Source organism: Triticum dicoccoides, chromosome 7A, assembly GCF_002162155.2.
Source record: "Triticum dicoccoides isolate Atlit2015 ecotype Zavitan chromosome 7A, WEW_v2.0, whole genome shotgun sequence".
Taxonomy (NCBI): domain Eukaryota; kingdom Viridiplantae; phylum Streptophyta; class Magnoliopsida; order Poales; family Poaceae; genus Triticum; species Triticum dicoccoides.
In genome coordinates, this window is record NC_041392.1 from 565,331,569 (window position 1) to 565,344,102 (window position 12,534).

A 12,534-nucleotide genomic window follows, 5' to 3' on the forward strand; every position below is an offset into this window, starting at 1 on the left:
TCAGGAAGATACTAACAGAGCTTCAAGTTTATTATTCTTCGTTCTCTTTTCTTCTCCGGTGGATTCAATTCAATCTTTGTTGATCATATCATTTTACTCGTTTCACATGATTTCTCATGCCGGTGTACCTCTTAATCATTCACTTCTCGCTATTCATTTGTTCTGGAGTGCCGAAGATATCTCAGAAGATTCGCATTTCCATTCTCGATCCGTTCAAGTTATTTTGAGGTTGTTATCCCATTCAAGCCACTTAATTCAACCGGCACAATCTATCTTTTAAATTGTTCAATGGTGTTTCTTTGAGTGGGCCCTAACCCATAGGTCTTTTCCCAGGATCTTACCTGACTCTTCTAATTTTTGCGGAGTTATTCCCAAATTCTTTTCGAAGTTTGACGTAAGAATGAATTGTCATCAGTAAAATGTCTTTCTCCAAGATCTTTCATATTCTTTCATCGTTGGTTCAACCTTCCTATCCTTCATTGCTCCGGAGTGCCTCAATAATCATGGTGGTGTTTCTCCTCGTCATTCTCGGATTTTGAAGACCGAAGAAGAGTTTCTCCTTCAAATCTTATTCGTTCTCTCAATGATTCGTAGTTAAAGCTTGCTGCCATCCTCTCATAATTGTTTTTGATTGTGAGAATTCTTTTCACCCATCCGGAGCAATTCAGGAGTATTTTTAGTTTGATTCTTCGAAGCCCATCATCTCAGGATTATTCATTCCAGCTTTCAGCTCTCATTCTCCAAATCTTACCGGTGCATCGTTTAAATATCCTCTAATCAGTTTAGGATCTCTTCATTCTAATGTATCTAAATTCTCTCAAGTATCTTCGTTCTTTTTATAATTCTTCCCGGTGTTTCTTTATTTATTTTTCTTCGTTCATTTTCAATTCTTACGGTTGTTCATTCAAGAGTTCTCTTCCTTGGTTCTCATATCAATTCGTTCGTTCTTTCCAATCCTACCGGTGGATCATTGAAGACTTTTCTCTAGTTTACGCTATATCTCTCTTCATCCTTTCTTCGAGCATAAGTTGTATGCAATCCGTTTGCTTGTCATCAATCTAAATTGGTGAAGGATACGCATAACATAATTCTTATTATTGTTTCATCCAAGTGATTAATTCCTTATTCCGGAGGTCCATCAAAATTCTTGATTTCAGTTGTTCATCTTTCTTTCCGGAGTTCCAAGTTTTCTCGGTTATACCGTTGGGAAGCTCCATCTAATCGATGCAAGGATTCATCTTATTCTTTTCAAACTTCTTTTCCTTGCGACCTTCTTTTTATCTATCCGGAGTTCTTCGAGAGTTTCTTCATGGTGGCTCGTCAAGGATTCTTTTCATTCTTCAATTGTTCTTCAAGATCTCCCTCGAAGTTAAGATCCGCCAAGCTATACTCTCAAATAAACATGGTGGTCAACACATGTCTTGTTTTGAGGAGTTAAAGTATTCTTCTTCTTGCATTCTGAAGTACAATTCTTTCTCTCTCATATTTTGAGGTGGTATTATCTCATTTTGACAGTTTCCTTCATGTTTCACGATTCACGTGTTGTCAAGTTTTGCTTCTTTTCTACCGGAGTGCTTCCTGCATCCTCTCGTTCTCATTCCTTCCTTATTCTGTTTCAACCGAAGTGGTTACTTGTCCTTCCTTGACGCTGGAGTTTTTCATTCATGTCTTTGTAACCCCAAGGTTTTTGCAATGTTCCTTGTTCCTCTTTTCTAACAGAGTGTTTTCAACTTCGTCCATCTCCGCTGTATTCTTTCTTTCCAGTTGTTCAACTTCTCAAGGTTCATTGGTTTCACTCGTTTGTCAAAGAAGCAACCTAGTTTTACCTCTTCTCTTCCTCTTCCGCTTCTCTCTGGTGTCATCCTTAGATCTCGGGACGAGATCTCTTGTAAGTGGAGGAGTGTTGTGATGCCCCAAGACCGATGCTCCAGATGCCTTCCATGTTTTTCGTTATTGTTGTGTGTATTTATTTGTTTGCTGCATTGCTTCATGTCATCATGTGCATTGCGTCATGTCTTTTCTTTTTTTAACTCAACTAAATAAATTGCAAGGATCTTCGATCTATTTAAATCGAGAGAATTCACATGGTGATTTCTCTTTATTACATATCCTCCCAATATTTTAGGGAGCTACAATAAATATTCCATTCGTATAGAATCAACCCAAACAAACTTGCATTTTAAATCTCTCCCGTTTCCAGATTCTACAATTCTTATCTTTCTCCATAAATGTTCATATTCTGCCCATAAATCGTGCTATGGGGCTACCAGTAAAATCTCATCTCTTTTGGCCTCTCTTTAGATTGCTTCCAAATTCAAACAGTTCGAGTTTTATTCAAACTTATTCGAGTTGTATCTTCTAAACCCCTATCCAACCATTTTTATTAAACCTTCTATATATTTTCTGTCTCCAGAAAAATATGTCGCTTGTTGGGATTCCATCTCTATCCTCTCCTTTTGCCTTTCTCTATTTTCGAAATGCGGAAACCTTTTTTTATTTGTCCAGCAGGCCTCCTTGCTTGTTTTACCTCTCCACTGGGCCGGCCTCCCAACGCATCTGCAGCCCAGACCGGCCCAACCTCCCCGGGCCAGCAGACTCGCTGTAAACCCTAGCCGCCAGGGAGCCCGTTCCCCATCTCTCGATCTCTTCCTTCGTTCCCTCATAGCGTTGCCACCCCTTCGTCTCGCTCCCCCTCAGCGCCATCTCTCCCCCGATCCCCTTCACACCCACGCGGCCCCATGCCTCCCACCGGCAACCACCTCCACCACCTCTCTTGCCCCACCGCCTTCCCCACTCCGGAGTGGCCACCAGCCACCACAGCCTCCAAGCCGGCGAGCCCCTTCCTTGTCGGGCCTCCTTTGCTTCTCCTCGATCCGGCCGGGAATGGGACCCCGGTGGTCTTCAGTGGCTGGATCCGGCCATTCGCGTGCTCCTCACAACCTCTGCTTTCTCCTAGGTCAAGTGATGCCAAGGCCGACTTCAAGGTCTCCTCTGCCATCGTCATCAGCCGCAGCTGCAGGTCCGGCAGACCCATGCCTGCCATGGCCCTCCTCACGCCGCCCTGCTGCAGTGCCCCAGCTCAGACCCCCACCTTTGAACCGAGGTCTTTGTGCCGCTTCTTTTGAGTTCATGCCAAGTCTTGCGAGACTAGGGCCTCTTCGCGCATGATCATCGTCGCGTTCCGTTTCATCTTTGTCAACTACCCATGGACGCCAGGTACCACGATGTCGTTGCCTCTCAAGTTCGGCTACACGGAAACGCAAGTACCTCTATGCGCGAAGACACCAAGACTGTTTCGGGATTCACCAAGTACCGCTACCGATGACTCGAACATCTACGAAAATGTGTACCACTACTGTCGCCAAGATCACGAGAACATCTACCGTCGACCTCGGAGCATGTATGACGACCATTGTCGAAGACCCGTACCTCTACCGCTTCCTGAACATGAATGACTACTTCCACTTCAACCATCCCGAGAACGTCTACTTCCTCTACTTCCCTCGGCGAACCCGAACCGTCTTGAACCGCACGCTTCAAAGGTATAACCGCCGAGCCGATGATCCTGTGGACGAATGCTTGCGATGTATGAGATGTCCGTGTTTGCACCATGTCCGAATTGATCCTTGTACGTTCCTTGTTGCCTTGTCGTCGTCTCGTGGGAACCCGGCATCCGGGATCACCCCACCATTCTTGCTTGACACGCTCCCGCCACACTACCTTTTGCACCGGTATCTCTGTGAGCTATCGGAACCGATATGTTGTCGTGGCATCATTTTCGGATTCACCGCCATGGCACCCTTTCTTTCCGCCACGATGACAAATGCTTCATAATATGCTCATGTCAACATTTTCATAAAATTGCATAAAACTTGCACATGTCATCCGCATCATGATAATAACATTTAAAATGTTTAAAATTGTTGTGTGCATTAAATTGCTAAATGCATATGAGGATTTTCCGGAATTGTTGCTTGTTATTTCCGGCGTCATTTAAACTTGCCTAAATAGTTAGTTTACTTATGCCTCACCACTTGCCATGTTAACCAACATTTAATATTGTTGAGTACCTAAATGGGAGAGAGCTAAATAATTGAATGTGGTGTTTTGTCAATATGCATCTCGTTGCATATTGAGCTCCACTTAATTTGTAGTGTTGTTTGTGCACTTTGCCATGCCATGCCTCTTTAAATCGGACATGCATCATACTTGATTGTGCATCGTGCCATGTTGATGTGATGGTTGTTTACCATGTTGTGTGTTTCTTCCCGGTTGCACTTCTCCTTCATAGTTCCGGTTATGTTGCGTTTGTGAGGATTCATTCGACTACATCTGTTTGTCTTCTTCATGGACTCATTCTTCTTCCTTGCGGGATCTCAGGCAAGATGGCCATACCCTCGATATCACTTCTATCTTTGCTTGCTAGTAGTTCGTTCTATCGCTATGTCGCTCTACCTACCACTTGTTATATCATGCCTCCCATATTGCCATGCCAAGCCTTTAACCCACCTTCCTAGCAAACTGTTGTTTGGCTATGTTACCGCTTTTGCTCAGCCCCTCTTATAGTGTTGTTAGTTGCAGGTGAAGTTGAAGTTTGCTCCATGTTAGAACATGTTTATGTTGGGATATCACAATATCTCTTATTTCAATTAATGCATCTATATACTTGGTAAAGGGTGGAAGGCTCGGCCTTTTGCCTGGTTTTTGTTCCACTCTTGCCGCCCTAGTTTCCGTCATACTGGTGTTATGTTCCTTGATTTTGCGTTACGCGGTTGGGGATTTATGGGACCCCCTTGACAGTTCGCTTTGAATAAAACTCCTCCAGCAAGGCCCAATCTTGGTTTTACCATTTTCCACCTAAGGCCTCCTTTGATTTGTAGGAATTTCATAATATTTTTATAGGATAGGATTTGCAAAGGAAAATTTCCTTTGAAGCCCTTTGGTTTGTAGGAATGGATTCCTATTCCTATGTAGGATAGGAATCAATCCTTCACATTTTGGAGGAAAAAAATATTAGCTAAGACTCAATGGAAAAATTCCTATCCTATGCATCAAATGACATCTCTTTCCCTATAGGAATTGAGATGCATGTCATCTCACTTCCTATAATTTTCCTATTCCTATAAAATTCCTATCCTATGAACCAAAGAAGGACTTAAGACTTTTTCCCTTGGTTTTCGCGAGCCCGAGGGTCATCTTTATTTAACCCCCCCCCCCTCCCCGGGCCAATGCTCCTCCGAGTATTGGTCCACACTAGAGCCCTTTGCAGCGCCACCTCAGGGAAACTTGAGGGCTGGTTTTAGTTGTACGGATTAGTCATCCGGTGTGCCCTGGGAACGAGATATGTGCAGCTCCTATCAGGATTTGTCGGCACAGTCGGGTGGTCTTGCTGGTCTTGTTTTACCATTGTCGAAAAGTCTTGTAACCGGGATTCTGAGTCTGATCGGGTCTTCCTAGGAGAAGGAATATCCTTCGTTGACCATAAGATCTTGTGATGGGCTAAGTTGGGACACCCCTGCAGGGTATAAACTTTCGAAAGCCCTGCCCACGATTATGAGGCAGATGGGAATTTGTTAATGTCTGGTTGTAGAGAACTTGGCACTTGACTTAATTAAAATGAATCAACCGCGTGTGTAGCCGTGATGGTCTCTTTTCGGCGGAGTCCGGGAAGTGAACACGGTCTTGCGTTATGCTTGAACATAAGTAGTTTCAGGATCACTTCTTGATCATTTCTAGCTTCATGACCGCTTGTGTAGCCATGCCCGTTGCGTAGCTTCTCATCTTACTCTTATTTGCATATGTTAGCCACCATATTTTGCTTACCACTTGTTGTAGCTCCACCTCACTACCTTATCCTACCCATAATCTTAAATAGTCTTGATCTTGCGGGTGTGAGATTGTTGAGTCCTCATGACTCACGGATACTTCCAAACAGTTGCAGGTGCCGATGATACCAGTCCAGACGATGCTATCGAACTCAAGTGGGAGTTCGACGAGGACCTTGGTCGTTACTATGTGTCTTTTTCGGATGATCAATAGTGGTGCCCAGTTGGGACGATTGGGGATCTAGCATTTAGGGTTGTCTTCTTTTATTTTGGTTCCGTAGTCAGACCTTGATTGTACTCTGGATGATGTATGTTTAACTTGTTATTTGTGTGATGTGGCGATTGTAAGCCAGGTCTTTATCCCTTTCTTATTCAGTACATGGGATTGTGTGAATATTACCCCTCTTGTGACAAAACCACCATGCGGTTATGCCTCCAAGTCATGCCTCGACACGTGGGAGATATAGCCGCATCGTGGACATTACAGCGATGTTCGATTGTTGTGGGTGCATTCTGTTATTGTATACCATGTGAGAAATGAATCAAATTTGGCTGTACTAAATACATGAGAAATAAATACAATTGCTATATTTCCAAGTTGTTAAGCATGCTTGGTTTGGTTAACTGTCTAATCTTCTACTAGGAGTATGTTATATTGTGCAATGTGGTGCTCAGTTAACGTTTGGTTCATTTGTTGTGGTGTTTAGTTAACTTCTTTGTTTGGTTCAATTCTACAATGCGATGTTCAATTGTTGTGGATGCATTATGTTATTGTTTACCTTGTGAGGAATAAATTGAATTTGGCTATACTAAATACATGAGAAACAAATACAATTGCTATATTTCCAAGTTGTTAAGCATGCTTGGTTTGGTTAACTGTCTAATCTTCTATTATGAGTATATTATATTGTGCAATGTGGTGCTCAGTTAATGTTTGGTTCATTTGTTGTGGTGTTTAGTTAACTGCTTGGTTCAATTCTACAATGCGATGTTCAATTGCCGTGGGTAGAATTTTGTATTGTTGTGCATGTGAGGAATAAATCGAATTTGGCTGCACTTAATACATGAAAAACATATACACGTGCTATATTTCCTATTTCTTAATCATGCTTGGTTTGGATAAATGGGTTTTCCATGTGGCTTGAATTAATCTGATGAATCTGCAATGTGCTTATTTTTCATCAACATATTTTACTGATAGCATGCAAACACTTACTTAACCTGATGACTAACTACCTTATATGTGTTGCTGGGAAACAATGGGAAGCACTGAGGTTTACAATCGAGGTTAGCATGTGCATGGTCTGTTGTCTAATAGCACATTATTGTGCAATTGCAGGAACCATTCTAATATTTAGGTTTTTAATAATTTTGTCTTGCACATGTAGGTCATGCTGTCAGAGGTTTTGACCCACTGTTCGACCCCTTTTGCATATGGGGAAATGGGTTGCCCATGAATATCAGTCAAGAAACTCGGAAAGATTGTTAGGATAAAGAAATTAGCGACAGAAAACAACAAGATCTTTGTCTGCACAATGAAGAAGACATTAGTTCACTACAAGATGGTACTAACTATTATACCTTGCCTTTTTTTATTCATTTGCCCCATTTCCAATATAGAGAAGATATTTATGCACATCCTTGTTTTCAGGCCTTTCCAAAGCAGTTCACTGATGATTACCTCTCAAATCACCTGTATGGTCAAGAGGCAAGAAAGGTATTCATACAACACCCACGGTTCAATATTGAAGTGTTTCTGAAGAGGACGAAGGATGGACGGCCAATCATCCACAGCCACTGGCCTAAAGTTACAAAGACCTTCAACATCAATGAAGGCTCAATATTCGCCTTCTGCTTCAGCAGTTTTCCAGATGAGATACATCTGTCTATGTACCATTTATGATGGTAATTTCGAAAGGTTATAGATGTTGCATGCGAAACTTGTTGCTGGGGTAGTTGTGTAACAGGGTAGCTGAGTGTTGAAGCTATATGATGTTGTACTCTGATGTATTTCAATTATAAAAATGAAATATATTGTGTGCTTAATATGAAATGTCAATTAGATTAATAAATGGATTATTAATAATCAGATAATTAGTTTGCTAATTGGCTTTTATATTGCAAACGGTTATTGAGAAAACACCGTGTGTAATGCATTCAATAACGCACACAGTTTTTATGAATAAACCGTGTTAGATTAATGAACAATCGCACATGACATCCTCTTGAAAACTGTTTGTGTTAGGGAGCTGACGCAAATGTTTACCACATAAAAATTGTGTGTGATGGACAGCATTTGCCACACAGTTTCTTCTACGCACCGTGTGTGATGCATTCAATAACGCAAATGATAAAATTATTAATATCGTGTGCAATGGCAACGCTATCACAAACGATTTAACGAGGAAAATTTTGTGTGATGTATCTGTTGATGGAAACGTTTTTCTTGGAGCGACTGTATGGGATGTACATACGATCGGAAACAATTTCGCCTATATAATTGTATTTTTAGCTCTACTGTACGTATTTCTGTATTTGAGCGTTCGCCGGTCGCACACGACCTTATTTTGCCGAGCGTGTGTGCCAGGAGGGCATATCCCCGACGGTTTCTGGGTCGTGTGCGAAGGACCCCCCCCTATCACCGTCACTCACTAGGCGACGGTTCAAATGTTATCACGAAAAGGGGTTAAAAACCATTTGTATAGCACTTCGCTGTACTAGTGTTAACTTGGACAGTGTTGCCCTTCTCCTGATTCCCTCTCTTGATCCCTTACGAAGGTGAGCTTTTTTGCTTTTGCTTCATGGTTTGGGGTCTTTCTATTCACATCTGAGATTCAATCCCACGGGGTAGAATTAGCAGAACAGGGGGAGGCGGCAAGGTACGATACGACCGCTGGTATGGGAGCATGCGGTTACCATGCACTCTCTTTTCTTCTGAATCACCAAACGTGGCTTGGTTTCTCCCCACTTGATCATATCCATATGGAAGGATTTTATGACGTCCAATTATCATATTTTACAGCTCAAATCTCCTACTTCTTTGGAATCCTGGTGAAGTGTGACAAAAGGGCATGTGAACACGGCAAAACACGAAAAATCCTATGACTAAGATTAAAAAAATTAAGGTGAAAACTAATGCAAAATGTACTCATCAATCTCCTAGCAGGTTTTGAGCGTGACGAGGAGATGATGCAATCTTTTCTTTCCATCTCATGCAATACAGGAAAGTCGTTCGTTGTGTAAACATATTTTGACAAGTTGTTTCGTTCCTTTTTCGATATCTACTTTGGAGTCCCGCCATGTGGTCTTGGAAGGAAGTAGTTGGTCGGTTCTCTTGGAGAAAATGCTTGGCCTATTTTTGGAGGGACCTGCTTAGTAAATGGATTCTCTATGGATGTCTCTCGATGATGCTGAAACATAAACACACACATTATCCTTGGCTTCTCCAGTTCCTTTTCAACCTCAAGTTCTCCTATTGTGAGATCAATTAGAGGTCTAGTGTTTGTCTTTGATGTACCCTTTGATAGTTGATAATGAAGATGCACACTGGTCACGTGTGTTACTGAGAGGGTAGCGTGGTATCCCCACCAAAAGGAGTTCACCACGTGTCACATTTCTTCAAGAGATTTGCCTCGCCTTTATCAATGGCGGTGTTTCTTTGTATTTTTGTTTAGTGTGCTACCAAGTGGATAGCGCTGCATCCCCAGGTAAAGGAATTCATCATGTGGCACATATCTTCGAGAGGTTTCTTCTTATCTTCATCAAGGGCTGCGGTCTTTTGTATATTCTCTATGTAAGCCTTGTGCAATTTCTATGGGCCTTGGACTAACGAAAGCATGTTTGCTAAAATAAAGCTATACTTTATGATACAATCACTATTGAGCCACTAGTAATGCACAATAATACACTAAAATTTACTAGTTAAACCGTACGAAGAGTATACGGAAAGAGAACAGGTAGTGTTCGTAAGTTTTGTTTAGATTAGTGTTCGTAAGTTTCAATCAACAGTTTTGCTTCTTCTTCTACCAAAAATATGATATGTAATTTGCATACTCTAGTGAAGAAAATCAATCTGCTAGGGTTTTCTCGATGACTTAGGATTACTGGCCAACAACTAATCAACAGTTTGATTAGATAAAAACGAGTTTGGTTAGTTGGTCAACTCCAGAGAGAGATAGTGCCAATGTACTATTGAGCGGTGTGCACTAGACTACAAAGCTTTCAGGTCCGAGGGCCGAGGGAACTCGCTTCAAACACTTATTTTCCCATCTAGCAACTCCACTCTCTGGCCAAAACACTCATCGCCACCATGGGCGACGGCGCCCCCTCCCACCCCACCCGGCGCTACAATGGTGAGGATCGCATCAGCGCCCTCCCCAACGACCTCCGCGGCCACATCATCACCTGCCTCCCTTTCACGGACGCTGCGCGCACTGCCGCCTTCGCCTCCCACTAGCGCCAGATCTGGCGCACCACCCCGCTCGTCCTGCGCGAGGCCGATGCCCACCTCCCTGAGGCCACACGCGTCGCCACCATCGCCGGGGCCCTCGCCGGCCACCCAGGGCCCTTTCACACCGTCAGCCTCTTAGGCTGCAGGTCCGCCTTCCTGGATCTCGAGCTCCCCAAGTGGCCGCGCCTCCTCGCCACCAAGTTCACCAAGAACCTCTCCTTCCTGAACAACCAAACCCAGCCCCGGACCACCTTGTCGTCCCTCCCTGCCGACATACTCCGTTGCGGCTCGCTCCAGTCCCTCTTCCTGGCCTACTGGAAGATCCCCGACGACCTTCCGCTCGCCGCCGACGCCTTTCCCAATCTCCGGAGGCTCGGCTTGGTAAGGATCGACATGAGCGACCAGCAAGGTTTTGGTTACCAGTCGAAATTTCAAGATTTCCCATGGTTACCACGTATTTCCGTGCCCCTCGGTAAATCGTCATACCGAGCAAAAAATACCATTTTTTTGAAATTTTTGAATTTAAACACTCGATTTACAGTAAGGTATGTAGGGTCTAATTAATGCAATGAAAGTTGGTTATGGCATGTTGGTAGCAACCTAGTTCCTGTTTTGAGAGGTCTCTGGTTTGAATATTCGTTCATTTTCTTATTTGAATTCAAAATTCAACTATAAAATTCGCTCGAAATATTCTCGGTATTTGTCGGTATTTCTCGGTAACCGTGGTAACCACATTTATCAGTCCCCCTCGGTAAAATTACCTCATTCGGTAACCAAAACCTTGGCGACCAGTACATCCACCGCTTGCTCGCTGCTAGCCCCGTTCTGGAGAACCTTGGGCTCGTGCTCAAGGGGAAGCCCGAGCGTGTCCATGTCTGCAGCCAAAGCCTCCGGTGCTTGCTCCTTGGGTTGTCCAAGGTGGAGGAGTTCACCGTGGTGGACGCCCCGCTCTTGGAGCGCATCATCTTCTTCAGGCCGCCTTATGGTGGAACCGATTGCGTGAGATTCAAGATTGCTTCGGCACCCAAGCTGCGGGTGATCGGCTACCTGCAGACAAGAATTCACAAGCTGCAGATCAGTGACAACATCATCAATGTACGACTGCCTTTCCTTCTCTCCCTAGTTTTGTGGAACTATTCTTATTTTTTGATGAAAAGGGGTCTCCCCCCGGCTCCATTCATAAGAAAGAAACCATATAACTCGAGTTATGTTTATGAAAAGATATCTAAGATCACAGGGAGGCCTAAGCACCTCACTCTAAAATCCTGAATAGACTTTTGTCTATCCCGTCAAACCCACGGGAGGGAGACTAGAAACTAGGGGGAAGCATAGTAATGCTGATAAAGGAAAACAGAATAACAAAACATTCTACTTTCATACTCTTACATGGGTAACAAACCCAAGTCAGGCAAGCAGGTCCGTGAAGAAGCTCAGCAGAGCCCTAAGAACATCACGGGGATAGAATCCTTCTCCTCTTTATGTTTAAGCTGGTACTCGATTGTGGTTCTTCCTCCATGAGTAGTTGTTCCCACCACTTCTTTCCATGACATTGTCACACTTGATTTTCTACAAAGTTTCAGTTTGGCTCCATAGCAAAGGGACCTTTCAGCCTTCCCCAGAGATGATTCTGGAAATCCATCAAGGCTCCTCCTTACAGCTCATGAAACGGTTTTGTCCAGACTCTCAAATATTGGGAGACTAGGCCTAGCACCTATTTTAGAGAGATCCATTAAACTCTATTAAATACTATAGAGTTTCTAAAGTTCCACAGCCCTGCAAGATTGCAGATGTAACTGCATTCAAGTGAATGTATCTTTTATTACAAAGCCACAACTTAGCAACATATTCAAAGTTAATGATTGGCACCTGGAAAAGCATTTCAACATCTTCCCAGATCTTCCTAGCTACAATACATTCAAAAAATAAATGATATACAGTTTCTATCTATTTGCACTGAACACACTCTAGGGGTTTTGCCATCCCCCTTTTCCTTAGATTGTCACAAGTCATGATATTGTTCTGGGAGAACAGTCAAAGGAAACCTTATACCCTAGGGGCACTTTAATACTTCATATTATAGGAAGATACAAAGGTTTCAGCCCCCACCCTAAAGTTCACTAGAACATATAGAGATTTAGAAGAGCAGGTCCCTTTAGATTCATGCTAGCTAGGCAGGACCTAATTGGGGTAATTTTTCCTCTCCAGCTAGCTATTTTGGCTAAAATTTTATCAATAAAAGCTAGAAAATCTTCTCTGCTA

The 12,534-nt window shown here is 43.1% G+C and overlaps 1 protein-coding gene across 1 annotated transcript; it reads left to right on the forward strand.

The window, feature by feature from the left end:
• The first annotated feature begins 3,224 nt into the window (after positions 1-3,224).
• On the forward strand, positions 3,225-12,082 carry LOC119333624. Its single transcript, XM_037606464.1, has 4 exons — positions 3,225-3,263; positions 10,282-10,677; positions 11,065-11,370; positions 12,047-12,082. The coding sequence occupies exons 1-4, from the start codon at positions 3,225-3,227 to the stop codon at positions 12,080-12,082; spliced, it is 777 nt and encodes a 258-aa protein (XP_037462361.1).
• Positions 12,083-12,534: the final 452 nt, after the last annotated feature.